The 17,829-nt window shown below is 47.6% G+C and overlaps 1 protein-coding gene across 11 annotated transcripts in view; it reads left to right on the top strand.

Annotated features, from left to right (window-relative positions):
- NCOA1 (nuclear receptor coactivator 1) overlaps positions 1-17,829 on the top strand; it is a 268,356-nt gene that overhangs the window by 201,839 nt on the left and 48,688 nt on the right. For 10 of the 11 annotated variants that reach the window (XR_009557408.1, XM_060273185.1, XM_060273179.1 and 7 more), the window contains 3 exons: positions 2,155-2,249; positions 5,788-5,965; positions 13,208-13,387. Coding sequence is in view for 10 of the 11 variants with exons in the window: in XM_060273185.1 (XP_060129168.1) it covers positions 2,155-2,249; positions 5,788-5,965; positions 13,208-13,387 (453 nt within the window). In the remaining variant the exon portion in view is untranslated. Of the gene's footprint in view, positions 1-2,154; positions 2,250-5,787; positions 5,966-13,207; positions 13,388-17,829 lie in introns of those variants that run through there. The other variant, XM_060273188.1, reaches the window with a different exon arrangement.

Here is a 17,829-nt window from a genome sequence, read left to right as displayed (position 1 = left end):
TTTGCTTCCTCTCTGAGCTGGGATTCTTTTCACAGGGAGGAGCACCAGAGCTCCCGCATCTGAAGTACATTTGGAACCAGGCTTCCCATCTTCTCTGTTTGTGAGAAAGGACCACGCCTGTGTGGCGGAGATGGTCTTGGATGCTCTGACCCACCTTAAGTAATAGACATGAGACTAGATTGGGCTCTCTTATGCCACCATTTGGCTATTGGTTCCTTTGAAGGTGCTGGACTACATTCCTGGGATATCAAGAGTGAGGAGGGCTGTGAAAGAGAGAGAATCCCTCCCCAGCCCCAGTTTTCCAATTGGAGCACACTAGCATCAGCCACATCCTGTTTTCAGCTAGTGTTTGTTGGGAGGTCTTCATCTTAGAAGCACGGTGGTCCTTTTTACATCAAATTGTGAAAGGCAAGAGAGGATTACTATCACTATCACCATTGTTCAAAGACCAGTGCTTGGTTTTTGCCCCTTGCTGCTCCTGGGCCGCAGAAACTAGCTCAGGGCACAAACACCCTCTTCCCCCTGCAAGCTCCAAGCCTCCAGCCCTGCCTAGAGCCAACCGAGAGGTGCTCCATATTCTGCAACGTACTGTACTGAAATGCTTGTGAAAGATACCACTTCAACCACAGAATCTAAATGCTCATCAGGAAGTATGTGTTAAATGAAAGTGGAGGCCAGGTTTGGGGAGTGGGAGACATTGCTTGGGGGGTGGGGTGTCCTACTCCTGATCTTAATTCTGCTTCCAGCCTAGAAATGTCTGTGAATGCCCCTGTGTTTCTGAAGCCAAGAGATGGGAAGGGCTCCCGGGCACAATGGCGAAGGCCGTGGCGCCTCGTTCCACCCGCTAATCCTTTTGAATAATAGGCTTGGAAGTGCTGTATGAAACTATTTTGCTAAAGTTGGAGGAGGATTCCGCAGCCCAATTAAAGGATTAGAATGGAAAGCCACCACATTACTCTTAAGTATGTGAATATATGAAGTTGGGGTGGAAGCAGCAAGATAAGCCATTCTTCCTTCTAAGACGGCCTGATCCTCGGCTGCGCTCCTGGCCCAGGGGCTGGCTTTGCGGGAGGCAAATCTTTTGTCCTGTAGGGAGGGAAAAACCTTCGTTCCTCAAGTGTGTTTCCCAGCTCTGTTCCCCAGCATGCGCAACTGGAGAGAGAGGTTATTGTTCTCTTACTCAGAACCATAGAGCTGGGAGGTTCCAGCAGCTGCCACCACCACCCTGCAGGCAGGGCTATGTATGTATCTTCTCAGTCCCCCTTCAGATTAATCTCTGCAATTAGTGTGTCACAATCAGAGTACAGTCATACCTTGGATCCCAAACGCCTTGGTACTCGGACATTTTGGCTCCCGAACACCGCAAACCCGGAAGTGAGAACGTTCTATGGAAGCCAAACGTGGGGCTTCCACAGCTTCTAATTGGCTGCAGGAAGCTGCTGCAGCCAATCAGAAGCCATGCCTTGGTTCCCGAACTGTTTCAGGAATCGTATAGACTCCCAGAACGGATTAAGTTTGGGAATCATAGTTCCACTGTAGTTGCTTTCAGAGACCACACATTGCATGCAGGAGAATGGTGCAAATGAAAAGAGCCATTAGACAATCCAGATTGGCCAAGATTCCTTTCTGTGTGCGCTCAGGGTGATCAGAGCCTGGATATGCGCAACTGAAACGCTGCTGGGCCCAGCTTCATGCTGCTTGACAGCCTGTGCCTTGTGTCAGCTCCTGTTTCCCTTTCCATCCTCAACCCAGAATTTCTCCATTACCTGTCTTGGCCACAGCAGCTCCCTCTCGCTCTCCCTGGACTGACTCCTCAGCTTCAATCAGCTCTCAAGTTCCTGACGCTGCTTCAGCCTGGTCCCTGTATCTGAGCTACAGCTGACAAACTCTTGTTCGAGGGCAAGGGATCGGCTGCTTTTGTTTCTAAACCAGGACTGTCTCTGGCTGTCAATGCATAGCCTGATTCTGCTTCAGCTCGCCAGCCTTTGTGTGTGGCTTTTCCCTGACATGTCCCTAGTCCCTGAACTTTATTGGCACAAGTGGTCTAAACATTTGTCCTGATTTCTGTCCATACTTTTTGGAACATAGCTGAGATGTACTCGAAACTGAAAGCGAATCTCCTTTGACTTGAAAGTTCCCTTTTCTGTGTTGCAGAGAAAACAGCTGATGATGATGTACAGAAGTCTGATATCTCGTCCAGCAGCCAAGGAGTGATCGAAAAGGAATCTCTGGGGCCTCTTCTCCTGGAGGTATGTACTTAAGGGAGGCAGCTGCTCTGTATTGCCGTCATGCAAAACACCTTCTAAATATCAGGAAGGAGTGTTCTTTTAAGATTATCCTGAAAGTGGAAATCGGGGACCATAGAGTCCTACTCCTCGGAGCATTTACAAAACAGGTTAGAAAAATAGCTGAGGCAAATGAATTAAATACACCTAAAGGTAAAAGTAAAGGGACCCTGACCATTAGGTCCAGTCATGACCGACTCTGGGGTTGCGCCGCTCATCTCGCTTTATTGGCCGAGGGAGCCGGCATACAGCTTCCAGGTCATGTGGACAACATGGCAAAACCACTTCTGGTGAACCAGAGCAGCACACGGAAATGCCGTTTACCTTCCCGCTGTATCGGTACCTATTTATCTACTTGCACTTTGATGTGCTTTTGAACTGCTAGGTTGGCAGGAGCTGGGACCGAGCAGCGGGAGCTCACCCCGTCACGGGGATTCAAACCACCTACCTTCTGATCAGCAAGCCCTAGGCTCTCTGGTTTAACCCACAGCGCCACCCGCGTCCCTATCAAATATGCCTAGTTGTGCCTTAAATCTAGGAGACAGTTTGCGCAGCTCAAAGCCCCCCCAAGGCAGTTCGCATGCAGGTCCTCAGTAGGAAGCCAGCACTAATGTTAATTTTAAATAAAGCTTCTAGTATTCATGGTTGCAGGGAGAAGGGGTCTTTAAAAAGTGGATTTCAGGCCAATTAGCCTAACTTTGGTCCCAGATTAGTGAATGGGAAGCATGGCTTTACTGCAGGGCCGAAATGCAGTGCGGGAGCAAATGAGTGGGGAAAGAGGACCTACTGGCAACTCTTGCAGAGCACAGACATAGCAGAAGTGCCTGCATCAGGGTAATTCCTTGTTCATCCTGCCCTCTGTAGTGGCTCTTCCACTTCTGCAGATCTAATGCAGATCTTTAACTGGTGGCACCCTTACCTGTTTGAAGGATCAGCAGCTTGCACGAGATTAAAGCAATCTGCCTTGGAATGAAAACAAATGCATTGGCCCAAGTCGTGAGATGTTGACGTACCTAAGCAGGCTGGAAATTGCCTGTTGTGCTAAAGGCTCTCCTACTGACCTAGCTTTCCCCTCTGTGCACGAGACCCCCCTTCATAGCATAAGAGGGGGGTTGAGGGGCTGAGGTCCCTTCGCCCCCACCCTAAATAAAATATTTGAGGATGCTAAACCCCTCCAAAGTTTATGGTGTGTGCCCCGTGTCATGTGATCAGTTATGCTGAGTGGGGCCTACCTGCACCACACCACCCCCAGAATTTTTTCCATGTTGGCACCCTTGCTTCATAGCTACCTGCAGGCATTTGCTGTGAGCTGGTGGTGTTAATCTTGGTGCACCTGTTGAATCCTGTGTTGACACAGGATGCAGCACCTCTCTTTTCAGGAAGCTTTTGATGAAGACTGCAGCCCCCACTCCCTGTTTGCCCCCTCCCCCAGCAGCTGGTACACTACCTCTGAGCCTGGGAGCTGTTTTGGCAACTAGCTGTGGTTAGAGACCCAGCCTCCCATCTCCCATCAATTTGTTCTTGGAACAGACATGGCTCACAGATCCCTCCCCAGCTCATCCTTGCCATTTTGAATGCCTTGCTGATGTTCACCTGTGTTGTTTTTGTGGTTTCCTCTCTCCCCCCCCCACACACTTTGGCGTTTGTGGGCTTGCCCTCTTGGCTGCTTCAGCCACACAGGACCTAGAGTTTCAAAGCCTGTGCTGCTCTCTTTCCCTTGCGCAGCAGGCAGAGGGAGTGACTGACATAGCCAGCGTGACGATAATGCCACTTTACCCACAGGGGGAAGGCCTGGCAGCGGCTCGTTATCTTGTTACCGCTGATGATCTGTGTGCCCCTGCTTGAAACGCCTCTTGAAACGTAGCAGCGGCGTGCGGGTTCAGTTTTTTTTGTTATTTTAATCATTTCTCTCTGATTTAGGATGCTCAGGAGAGAGGAAGGGGCCCTGCTCCTAATTTCCGGAAATGGATTATTCAGTACCAGTTGCAGGCTGGTTAGGCACCAGGCTGCCTGCGTTAATGGAACGGAGATTGATTTACACCCGCTACCATTTCTGAGCTGCTGATTCACTCTGTTCCCCTTTTCCTGCTGTATATCCTGCCTGACTTATTCATGCTGCTTTTCCTTTCCTAAATACCTTTTTAAAACGCCAAAGCGTTCGGGGATTTCTTTTTTTTTATGTCAGGGCTGGAAGATGCACTGAAACAGGCGGAAAGTTAAAGGGGGGGAGTTTTAATTCAGGCAAGATCCTGCTTGGCTCTGATCTGCAACTCACCCCTTGCCATTGGGGGGTGTAGAATGCAGAAGCCTCTGGTTGCTTAGCAACAGGCAACAGCTGTGACTAAGGGAAATTGCAGGTCATGGGCCAATTTGAGGCGGGGTGGCGGGGGGGGGGGGAGGAATGAAATTGCTTCCTGTTTCCAACAGCTAATGCAGCAGGATGGGGGAAACACAATTATTCCAATGAAAAATAAAAGAGTGTGAAGCCAAGTAAATGGTGTCTGTCTGCTTAGGGAGGCAATCAATTATCTGGGAAAGGGGCGCAAATGTTGCCAGTTATGCACATGTGGGTGGATGTGCCTGTGAATATATAGCCTCGAATTATGAAGGGGCGGGACTCTGTCAGCTCTCTCAGATCTCAGGCAGAGCTTAAGAATCCCCGGACCAACCATGCCCGAGGGAGACCTCTCCAGCCTCTTTTGGAAAACATACACCTCAATCATAAACCCACCATGCCTCTTGCTAGATTTTGCTTGCCATCGTTCTTCACTATCAGCAGTGGCAGCTGTTCCAAATATTTTTCTTTTTTCCAAATTGAGAGGCACTCCTTGCTAAAAGTGGGGCCGTTGGGGTTTTCTGCCAAACTATCTAAGACACCTAGTGGCTGCTGGAGCACCGATCCTAGCAGCCATTTCCCCCTCATTTTACTGGGCAGGCTCAGTGTTGTAAGGAAGCATGCGAGTCACGATAGGATTGCTGGCACAACGACCTGGAGGTGCAAAGAGCAGCACAGGTGCAATGAAGGTAGCTTGGCAGGTGGGGTAGGGAACAGAAGCTTTTGTGTGCTTGTTGTTGAGGTCCCGCAGATCCCACGTGCTGCAGAGCAGGCTTTCTGTATCCTAACGTAGGTGGTACGAAGTGGACTGGGCCAGAGAGGTGGCCTCTGCTGCTCGTACAGTATTGTACATGTGGCTTATTAGAGAGACATCCCTCTAGTGGGTCAGTGGCATAGTTAGCACTAGTTCACCCCAAGGGCCTGTTTTTAGGTATGGCGGCTGCATGGCGAAATCGCCAGCTGTTCTCTGGATTTTCAGCAGGGTGACCCTCTCACCAGGCCCTGTATCAGATCGTTACCAATCCTTAAGCGAGTGGAGGTTCTCATTACGCTGACAGTTCCACTGGGAAGTGAGGAGCGCAGGCCAAAGTCCCCCAAGGCCCTGCCCTGTGTGACACAGCGCTTTCCTTGACGCTTCTTTGCTTTGCTTTGCTCTCGGCCCCACAGGCGCTCGATGGCTTCTTCTTCGTTGTGAACCGCGAAGGGCGGATCGTGTTTGTGTCCGAGAACGTGACCAGCTACTTGGGCTATAACCAGGAGGAGCTCATGAACACCAGCGTCTACAGCATCTTGCACGTGGGAGACCACGCTGAGTTTGTCAAGAACTTGCTGCCCAAGTCGCTTGGTAAGCAGCTTGGCTTTCCTGACCCCCTCCTCTTCCAGAGACCCTGCAAAATCAGGCAAACAAAATCATTAGCAAGCTGTGGCAATGTCAGTTCACGTCACAACCAATGGGGTAATTTTTCCCCTAGATGCTGTGAGGGGTAATTAGTCGGGGAGCAGGTAAGACAACAGGTCCTCAAGACACCCTAAGCAGTGACCATTATAAGAACCAAAAAGGAGCCCTTGGCCCATGGCCCATCTAGTCCAGCGTCCTGTTCTCTCAGTGGCCAACCAAATGCCTATAGGAAACCTGCAAGCAGGATCAGAACACAAGACCAGCACTCTCCCCGCTTGTGGTTTCCAGCAACTGGTATTCAGAAGCATTGCTGCCTCCAACTGTGGAGGCTGAGCATCACCACCCTGGCTAGTAGCCACCGATAGCCCTCTTGTCCAATCCTCTTTGAAAGCCATCTAGGACGGTGGCCATCACTGCCTCCTGTGGCATCTAGATCTAGAACAGCTTGCAAGCATCAGACCCAGTTCTACCCAGGAGAGCTTATTTATCTAAAGAGGGGGAATTTCCCCAGCATAGTCCTGTTTATTTTCAGAAAGGAGAATCTTCTTCTTCTTCTTCTTCTTCTTCTTCTTCTTCTTCTTCTTCTTCTTCTTCTTCTTCTTCTTCTTCTTCTTCTTCTTCTTCTTCTTCTTCTTCTTTTTTAAGTGAAGGCATTAGTTAACTAGAAGCTGAAAGATTCAATTAGAAGGGTCAGCTTCAATGAAGGAGCTAAGTAGTATGATTCCCTGAGGGCAACCCGATTGCCCAAGGGGGTTCTGTACTCTCACTTGTGAAGAAAGGCTTAAGGTGTAGCTTTTTGGATGGATGAAAGGGGAGGGGGAGGAGCTGGGGGGGAGCAGGGTGCCTGTGTCTGGAAAGCATAGGACATCGTTTCCCTTGTGCCATGAACCGAAGGGGTCGTTTGATAGAATACATTTTCAGCTCTTTGAGGCTTCAGCTTAGTTGCCTGAATTCTGCTCGGAAGGTGCGTGAGTTGAGTAAGTGCAAGCTGCACTCAAGAGCACTAGCGGGTGGCTGGGGAGATTAGGAGGCGGCCCTATTTTGCAGACGGGATCCAATTTAATCCTGTCGACAACTCGCTCACTGCCATTCTGAATGTGTGTCATTTAATCTGCATTTAAGCTCATTTTTTGAATAATATGCTTACTCAAGAGCATCATAATGTAATTCCCAGTAAGAACCTCAGTTGACTACTCAACCAGAAACCCCAACAGATGTAAAAGCTTTGCTTTCTGCTGTTGTGGAAGCTGCAAGGCAAAAAAAGTTAGTTGCTTGCTGGGTGCCAGCCCCACCAACGGACTCAACCTGTGACCACAGGCGCAAGGGACGCTCTTTGGTCCTCACTGCCGTGGCACGCTGAGTGCATGGTTGGTTTCAGCAAAGAGGATTCTTGCTGCTCCCGGATCAATGTTTTCTTCAAGGTAGGTCAACTCTGCGGCCTGCCAACCTTGCCAGTGTTTAATCGACTCAATGATAAGGCTCTTCTTGCTAAACACAGCTCCATTTATCAAAGTTATGGCCTATTAGCTAAAGCCTTATTAGTTGACGAGCCACTGACCCAGTAAACTCTCATAGCTGTTACGGCTGCCTCCTGTCAGTGCAGGAGTCTGCTGAAGGCTGCAAGCCGTAGAAATTACAGTTCTCCGGAGGGGATGGGGAGCTATTAGCAGCACATCAAGCATTTTATGTAAAAGAAGTGGGGAGCTTGCAATCATAAAATCATAGAATTGCAGAGTCGAAAGGGACCACAATTTGCAGTGAGGAGAGAGAGCAGGGCAGGTGGGAAAAGGGGGCTTTTCAGTCCTCCTTCCACTCCATTCTGCAAGTGTCCTGTGGGGCTTGGACAGGGTGGGTAGAAAGTGAGCGCAGAAGCAAGGGAGTCGAATCTCCCTCCCCTCACTATGTGGGGCCCTCTGCCCAGCACAGCCTTGCATGCCCATGCATGGCATGCATACATATATGCTGTCAGAGAGCGAGCTGGCAGTAAATCACACTGTTTACGGCTGGAGTACATTTTTCTTAGCAAAAACGCAATCTACATTGGCTGAGTGCCAGGCCTAATGAGCAGAGCAGTTCATCACCATTCGGTCTTTTCCCCATGCATCAGTTGCCAATACTGAAAGTCCCTGCCTCCACACAGCTGTCTTAAGTCTCCTCCTCACCAAAGCTTTCCCCAAGCAATCAGAGACTGTGCCTGCATGAAGCCAACCTCACCCCCACCCTTTTCATGCCTCTTCTGAATCTGGGAGCTTGTCACCGCAGGAAGGGGGAGACATCCATGCCTTTTCAGCAGCCTGGCTTATCTCTGCCTCTTGGCCTCCTCCTCCTCCTCTCACTGTCCTGCTTCAGCTTCTGCCTCCAGACTTACTTCTCTCTGCCACAGACTCTCCCTGCTCACAAAGGCCTGTTACCTCTTCAGCTTCTGACACTTCTTTTTCCCAGTCTTGTCCCTCTTCTCCCAATGACTACTCATCATTGTCCCTCCACCACTCCCTGGGCTCTGAGCCTTCTTCCCTTGGTGGCTCCCCTGCTGGTTCCTCCCACCATTCCTCTGCATCCAACCAGTCCATGACACATCACCTATGTATGCACATGGTGCAGAAACATACAGCCTATACTCATGCATGTGCACCCACCAGAAGTCACAGAAAGGCCAAATGCTATCAGATCAGACATAACATGTGAGGAGTGCCATGCCCAGGAGGGAGTCAGGGCGCAGAGACAGCAGTGAACAAGAGGGCTGGGATTCAGCCAAGATAAAACCAGTTGCCCAGAATAGTCAGGGCTGGCAGAGATGTGGGAGCAGCAAGCAAGGAGGGCTCCGCTCCCCATGCAGATTGAGAGTGCTAGGAAACCTCACCGCAGAGGCTCATGGAGCACAAGATCAACAGTGGGAGGGGAGTTTCCTCCAACCTACCAGCTTGCAGCATTTATATTCTGGGCAGCTGCCAGTATCAGCAGGGATTGCTGCAGTACAGTCAGATTGGACAATGGCTGTACGGGGAGCATCCTGCAAATGGCTTTGTTCCTCTCATATACTCCCTAGAGGTCCTCTAGATGCTGTTGGACTCCAGCTCCCATCAGCCCCCACTAGCATGGCCCACTGGCCAGAGGCAATGGGAGTTGTAGTCCAGTAATACCCAGGGGACTGCAGGTTCCCTACCCGTATTTCATGGCATTAAGTCTTCAAGTGGTAGATCCAGTTGACCTAAGGTGAATCACAACAGTAGCATTATCACCTGGCAGTAGACATGCATACAGTGGTACCTCGGTTTAAGTACACAATTGGTTCCGGAAGTCTGTACTTAACCTGAAGCGTACTTTCCCATTGAAAGTAATGGAAAGTGGATTAATCCGTTCCAGACGGGTCCACGGAGTACTTAAACTGAAAGTACTCAAACCGAAGCGTACTTAAACCGAGGTATGACTGTATTTGGGCTTCAGATAAGTCCCAGGTCTGAAAATGTTGCATGCTGCCACTTGACCACATAACAACGGTCTTGAAATACCTACATTGGCTCCCAGTACATTTCCGAGCACAATTCAAAGTGTTGGTGCTGACCTTTAAAGCCCTAAACGGCCTCGGTCCAGTATACCTGAAGGAGCGTCTCCACCCCCGTCATTCTGCCCAGACACTGAGGTCCAGCTCCGAGGGCCTTCTGGCGGTTCCCTCGTTGTGAGAAGCCAAGTCCCCTTCTCCTAGTGCCCTCCATCTTTCCCAACATCAAGGTCTTTTCCAAGGATTCTTCCCTTCTCATGAGGTGGCCAAAGTATTGGAGCCTCAGCTTCACGATCTGTCCTTCCAGTGAGCACTCAGGGCTGATTTCCTTAAGAATGGATAGGTTTGATCTTCTTGCAGTCCATGGGACTCTCAAGAGTCTCCTCCAGCACCATAATTCAAAAGCATCAATTCTTCGGCGATCAGCCTTCTTTATGGTCCAGCTCTCACTTCCATACATCACTACTGGGAAAACCATAGCTTTAACTATACGGACCTTTGTAGGCAAGGTGATGTCTCTGCTTTTTAAGATGCTGTCTAGGTTTGTCATTGCTTTTCTCCCAAGAAGCAGGCGTCTTTTAATTTCGTGACTGCTGTCACCATCTGCAGTGATCAAGGAGCCCGAAAAAATAATAATTATAATTTCTATCATCTACAATAGTGTCTTATTTATTTTATAGTACAGTACATTGATTATTGCTTTCATTTTATGGGTCAGTGGTCTTGTTAGATAGTTAAATTACTGTTTTAGGGGTTGTTTTTAAAAGTATGGAACGGATTAATCCATTTTGCATTGCTTTCTATGGGAAAGCGCGTCTTGGTTTTGGAATGCTTCGGTTTTGGAACGGACTTCCGGAATGGATTAAGTTTGAGAACCAAGGTACCACTGTATTTGGAAATTTGTATGGCATAACAGAGTGCTTTATTTGGATCTAGATTCAAATACCACGAAGCCACCCGGGTGACCTTCAGATTCATCGCAATCTTTCTGGCTTAAGCTCCCTCACAGGGTTCTTATGTGAGGATAAGTGCACACAAGCCTACAAGGCTGGCTGTAGGTGGTGCCAGTGGTGTTGTGATGGTTCCCTTTCCAGTTCAGTGAGCTGCAGGGTAATAATCCATGCCAAGCTTGGACGTACCAAATCTGGCAGCTGCTGTGGCAGCTGTGGCTCTTCTGCAGTGCAGAGACAGGGAGGGATTTCTGCCGAGCATTCATGGGTGCCCCCTCCCTGCAGGGTCCGTGCCCATGACCTAGAGGCCCCTTTGAGTCTAGCAACAGCGAAGAGAGGGGCTGAGTGGCCTCACACCCCTTGCAAGCCCATGCAGCTGGACGGGATCCAAGTGATCACCCAGCCGTGCCCTTTAATAAATGCTGCTCTTCTCAAACGCAGCTCCCTTTAAGCCAGTGCCAGCCCCCGCTGCAGACGACACCATATAACATTGATTTCAGCATCGTTTGTATCCAATTAGCTCCATTCAATACGAAATCGACTTGAGCTAATTCAATATAAGGCAGGCTTGAATCAATATCTCACTTAATCAGGCCTCAAAACTGATCCTTACCTTGCCGCACACTTTGTGTCGATGCGGTTTAATGTTTTGTGATGTGTCACCGTAGCATTAAAACACACAGAGAGAACGTTCCATATCTGTACTGAACATGGATCCCGCCCCCCTAAGGAACAGAAGAAGAGCCTTCAGCTGGATCAGGCCAGTGGCCCATCTAGCTCAGCCTCTGCTTCTCACAGCGGCCAACCAGATTCCCCAAAGGGAAGAAGCCCACAAGCAGGACCTGAGCGGAAGAGCAGCTCTCCTCCCTTCCTACAGTTCCCAGCAACTCGTATTCAGAAGCATCCTGACTCCAGTGAGGCAGTATTCAACTTGTGAATGTGGTTGCCAAGGGAACTACTTTACCATGCAACTATGTAAGGATGGAAGGGAATTGTGGAAGGGCTGTAGCACATCCTTATGGCATCCCCGCTTTGGAAACAATTTGGTGCAGTACAGTTCCTGGGGGCAGTGCCTCCGCTCAGTGGTAGAGCAGAGACAAAGGATAGCCTCTGATTCAATCTGTTGACACCCCAAAGTAACAGGATCCCGGGCAAAAGTTTGGCTCTGTGTAATAAGGCAGCCCTGGATGTTCATGTGAGCAAAACCCACATTGGGCTGCATCTCTCTCTGCAACATGCAGCTCCCCTTCCCTGGTATGGTGTTGCTCTAGTCCCCCAGCAGAAGCAGGAGGGAGCGAGGAAGCCCCACTGAAGCTTTCTGATTCCAGCAGGCCACAACTGAAGCATCAGGTTAGCAGTCGGGTCTTCGTTATTAGTATACTAGGCATGTGTGTTCATGATTCATGCAGTTGGATGATGCAACCGAAAAGGTCACAAGAAGACTCTAGTCTTGTGCAGTTAAATAAGGCATCTTTGCTCCTGTGTATCTGCTGCTTCCGGTGCCTTCGCTGTTAATGGTGTGTGTGTGTGTGTGTGTGTGTGTGTGTGTGTGTGTGTGTGTGTGCCCATCTGTGCCCATGTGCCACTTTGGAGAGCAAAGCAATAGTCACCAAAGGAAGTGGAGTAGGTGGTGTTGGTGACCCTCATGTGGCCACCAGCTGCCAGACAGCGCCTGGTAGGAGCAGTGGCCTGCAGACTGAATAAGGGGGCTGTGGGAAACTTACAGCATAACAGAATAAAGCAATCCGGTGTCCTCTGTATGTTTTGGACTAAGGCCTCCATCATTGCCAGCATCACACAACCATGTTCCCTGGGGCTGATGAGAGCTCCAGATCAGCCGGGGGCCACCAGGTTGGTGAAGACTAGATTCAAGGACCTGAAATTTCCCAGGAGACACTTGTCACCTGCTCTCAAGTTCAAGTGACGCTAATAATGTGGTGGTTTTGTGTGTGCTGAAAGCCCTTCTGATACATTATCTCAGTAATCCTAGTGATGGCAGTGAATGCAGAGCAGGGTTTGCATCTCAGACGATGAGGTAGTGCTGGCTCAATCAAAAATAATAAATAATATCTGGCTCCTTTCCGCTAATGTAGTCGCTCGGTTCTGTTTATGGATTTAAAGACCACGGAATGTATCATAAGCTCCGTGAGTGGTTTCAGCAATACGTTCAATGAATCAGAATTGGTAGTGTCACAGCCACTAAAGGACAACGGATAGCAGCTCAGTGGGGAAGTGTGTGCTTTGCATGCCACAGCTTCAGTCCTTGGATCTTCAGTAGTGGAGCTGGGGAAAGACCTCTGCCTCGCACCTTGGGGAGCTACTGAAAGCCACAGCAGGCAGAAGGTGATGGCCTGGCCAAGGCTTTGACTCAATTTGTTAGCTTTCCATGTTCATATACAGGCAAACACCCCCCCACATTGGCACACATTCAGTACGTGTGTAACTGTGTGCATGCACATTGCGCCAAACCCAGAAGTGACCCGGAAACATCTGCAGAGGCAGAACAGGGTGTTTGCAGGCTTTTCCAAAGGTGTTTCAGATATACGTGATTTGACTTAACCATATGGTGCCTTGGAATGTATAAATGGGGCGTTGCCTGCAATCATAAGGATTTTGTATTTTAAGAGGGAACCGTGATTTCACACCTCTGCCAAGTTTCCAGTTCCTGGTCTTTTTGCATGTGCACTTCTTCGAAGCCTTTCAATAGGGCTCCTTGCTCTTCCTCCCCTTCTTCTGCAGTGAACGGCGTCCCTTGGCCTCAAGAGTCCACCCGGCGCAACAGCCACACCTTCAACTGCAGGATGCTGATCCGCCCCCCGGACGAGCCAGGGGCAGAGAACCAGGAGGCCCGGCAGCGTTACGAGGTCATGCAGTGCTTCACCGTGTCCCAGCCGAAACTGATCAAGGAGGAAGGCGAAGGTAGGAGCAGACGGTGGCTTGTTTGAAGAGGGAAATAGTGCTTGCCTGTGCAGTGTTGCATTTCTGGGGAGGGGAGAGGGAGAGGAGGAGAAGGAGGGAGGGACAAATCGCCCTCCGCCGTCCTCCTGCAGGACCTTCCTTGCAAGGGGACTGCGGCTCTCCGAGGGCTGGATATTCTGCATGCCGCATTTCCTGCTCACTTTGGAGGACTCAGGATGCCTGCAGCTCAATGTACACAGCCTACAAGCCCACCCTTGGGGAGGTAGGAGGTGTCCTACCTGTGCAGCTGGCACATGGGTACATCTGCGCTGCAGGCTTGAGTGAGAGGCAAGTATGGCAGGCGCATTGCTTGCAGGGCCTCTTCCCAGTGGCAATCCTAAGAAACTGCTGTTGTCTTTCACATTACCCTTTGCACAGAGGATGCACCTCTACGTTTGCTAACATTGACAGGCCCCTTTACCTTTGACAAGCTCCTTTTGGAGAATCAAGCACAAGACCTTTCTGGTCTTGGCTGCAGAGAAGCAAATGAGTTGTCTCCTCCCTTGAGACCTTTAAAAAAAAATGGGAGGTCCTCAGCCAGTGGATCTCAGGTGTTTGCTAACTAGCCCTTCCACTGCAGGAGAGCCCCCCCCCCCCGATTTGCATCACTTGGCTCCCTTGACGCCAGGAGCCATTGATGAGCATGTGTAGCTTGCTCAAGCGCCACAGTGGGTGCTGTGTGTGTTTTGTGTGTGTGCTTAGCAGACATACACACACACACATCTTCCAAACAAAACATAACATCTCCTCCTATCTTATACAGCATTTGGGCTATAAGCCTAGGACTTCCATCTACCACGTCTAATGATTTTCAATCTTCCTCACTTAGCCTTGCATGTCATTATTTCCACTATTACTTTTAACAGTCCATAGCTTACAATCCAATCTCATAAATTTCCCCTGCAATATTTCATATAGTTCTCCTTACAAAACCTCTTGCAATCCTACGAGCGTAGTTAGTTGATTACAATTAGTTTTCAAATAGTTTGCATATTTACTCCTGTCTTCTAAGAAATCCTGATCCCGCTGGTTTCAAATTCTCCATGTCATCTTACCCAATTCTGCATAGTCCATTAATTTCATCTGCCACTCTTCTTTCATCGGTAATTCTTCTTGCTTCCATTTCTGTGCCAATAATACTCTCTTGCTGCCATTGTCGCATATAAAAACAATTTATTATCTTGTCTATTAATATCCTTACCAACAATACCCAGTAAAAATGCTTCTGGTTTTTTTTAATAAATGTATATTTCAACATCTTTTTCATCTCATTATATATCATTTCCCAGAAGCTTTTCACCTTACATTCCCACCACAAATGATAAAAAAGTACATTTTCCTTACATTTCCAACATTTGTTACTTATTTTATACATTTTAGCTAATTTCACTGGCCTGATGTATCATGACCGACTTTTACCTCCTCATCTTTCAAATGCCATTCCAACAGCAATTTATACATTTTAGACAATATTTTAAAATTATTCAATATTTCAATTTCAAATTTTGATTTAGTATAATCAAATCCATTTTCCTTTAAATCCTCTTTGAACATTTCATTAATTTGGCAATAGCGCAACCAATCATTAACATATTCTCTTACCTCTTCATAAGGTTTAATTTTCCAATTATTCCCTTCTTCTCTTACTAGTTTTTCATATGTAACCCAATTTTTACTCATATTTATCTTTTTCACACTCAATGCTTCCAAAGGTGATAACCATCAAGGTGTTTTTGGTTCTAATAGGTTTTTATACTTCAAATAGAGATCTTCGGAATATATGGTTACCAAATCCTTTATGAACTTTTGTTTTATCATACTATAAATATGCATGCCAACCAAATCTATTATCAAATCCTTCTAAGTCCAACAAATCTGTATTTTCCAACATCATCAATTCCTTCAACCAACAGATGCAAGATGCTTCATAATATAACTTCAAGTCTGGCAAGGCGAAGCCCCCTCTTTCTTTAGTATCCGTTAGCAATTTAAATTTTATTCTTGGTTTCTTTTTTTTTTAAACATAATTTTTATTATTTTTACAAATTACATAGAATGGTACATATATGAACACCTTTTCCACCTTCTTCCCCCCCCCATGGGTCCTCCCCTGCCACAGAAGTATCCCACGCAGGTGAACAGTCAGAGGTGGTCCATTTTATGATTGAATTTCTGTCCTCCTCCCCCTCCCCTGCCCCCGAAGCCCCCCCCTGCCACCAGGAAGCTCCAGCGAACCAGGGCAGTACGCAGGAGGTCATCCATCCAACCATCTATTGTCATACCAAAAAAAAAAAGAATACAAAAAAGAGAAAAAGAGAAAAAAGAGAAGAAAAAAAATGACAAAAAAGAAAAAAGACAAAAAAAATTCATCATAAATTCATAATTGTTAAACCATATTTTGTGGGCTTCCCCACCCTCCCCCCTTTCCCGGTTTTCCTCCCTTATTTATCATCTTCAACAGTTTCATAATTTCATATTTTATAACATACACCTTTATAGCTTATCCCACTTTTAAACTAACTATTATCATTTTCACCTAATGTCCAATCACTGAAAAATCAAACTCCCATTTTTTCTTCCCGTGCCTAATTTTTACCCCCTCTATAGGCCTCCATATTTTCACCTTTTTCCAGAATCAATTCATTTTTTAAACCTATAACTATTCCCAATCTAACCTTACACCCCCGGGTACCGGCTCCACCCCACCAATCCAGCAAGTTCCATAGTCAGCAGTCCAGTTATAATCCTATTAACCCATCCTTACAATCACTACTTCACTTTCCCTTCACCCCACCCCCTGTTTACAGTCTTTTGCCATCCAGGCCTCCATATCAGACCCCTGAGCTTCTTCTCTTCTCTGCTTGATTTTTCCTTCTTCCCTGTGGTCCTTCTGGAGTTCCAGTAAATCCAATCGTGCCCCCCTCGAAGGGAAGGCACTCCATCCGACTTTTTGTAGAGTAAAAACATCATTTTTTTCCTGGTGGGCTTCATTTTGTGTTATATTATCACAGTCCTCATCCTCCTCTTTTTCTTCCAAATCACAGTCTCCATCCTTGTCATTCTCTCTCTCATCTTCTTCAGTTTCAATAGCTTCATCCTCTATGAAATCATATTCTGCCATCACCATCCGGAATTGTTGCTGTAACTCTCACCGTTGTGTCTCCTCTTGACATAGTTCTATTCTTGCTTCCCACATTAAGGTCAAAACAGTCCGCTGAAACTCAGGCGAGTACCTTTTTGTTGACATAGTTCAATCCTGTCAAGGTCAAAACTTGTCACATGGGGTGGAATATGATCGCAGTTTATCCTCTCGACTCCATTTTAACAAGCTGGCTGCATTCTTCAAGTCTTTTTTTTTTTAAAAAAAATAATGTTCGAACTCACATTTCAAAAGCATATAGACCAAAAAGAAGTTTCCAAAAAGTCCAGAAATAAAGATAGAAATAAAATTTGACTATAAATCCTGATCAGCTCACTGGGTTGTCTGGGCTGCCGGCTCCCGAGGAAAAGAAAGGTCTTTCTTAGTCTTTACCTCTTTCTGCAGGGTATTCACAACCACAGTCTCTCTCCCCTTTTACCCTGCATTTAGGGGAGATTCTCTTTGATGCCTTTGAGGGATCCTTTTAAGTTAAAATCTTCTGTTTACGGCTTCGGGTTTCTGTTTACTGTCTCTTATGTTACCGTGGGGGGGGTGGCTTCCTCTTTTCCCCCTCTCTCCCAGGTCCAAATTATAGCCTTAATTTAAATTCCAAACAATCCAAATTACTCACAGTCTATTCATTTGCTGAATATTCTTGGAAGAATTGGCCACCTCCACTTCCCAGACACGCAGCTTCGCGCTCTCAGAGCAGCAGTGTCAGCCTGTCCGCCGCGGTTCACCTCCTCGCTCTCGGGGGCTTAAACAAAGCCGATCCGGGGAGGAGAGAGCCCGCTTTTGGCGCCGCCAGGCAAAATCCGTCCCCAAAAAGCTCGATTTGGGGCTTTTAAGGAGGTTTCGCTTCGCTGGAGCGATTCCCTCCACCTCTGAAGCGCCGAGGTCCGCTCCGCTGAGCGGACCCCCGTCTGAGCAAGATGGCGCAGTCAACCGGAAGCCCTTTATTCTTGGTTTCTTCCCCTGCCAGATATATCTTGAAATTATTTTCTGCCATTCCTTAAATATAGCTGCCCCCTTGAATTGATTGAAACAAAAATAACATTTTTGGTAGCACATTCATTTTAATAACAGATATCCTACCCCATAGGGATAGTTGCATCCGCCCCCATCCTTCCAGATCTCTCTTGATTCCATTTCACATTGGTGTATAATTATTTTGGAATAAATCTATATTCTTTGATGTTAACCAAATTCCTAAATACTCAACTTTTTTGACTACTTCTATACCAGTCTCAGGACTGGAATCTCA

The sequence above is a fragment of the Zootoca vivipara genome, chromosome 3 (assembly GCF_963506605.1).
Source record: "Zootoca vivipara chromosome 3, rZooViv1.1, whole genome shotgun sequence".
Taxonomy (NCBI): domain Eukaryota; kingdom Metazoa; phylum Chordata; class Lepidosauria; order Squamata; family Lacertidae; genus Zootoca; species Zootoca vivipara.
This window is presented reverse-complemented; position numbering and strand designations above follow the sequence as displayed.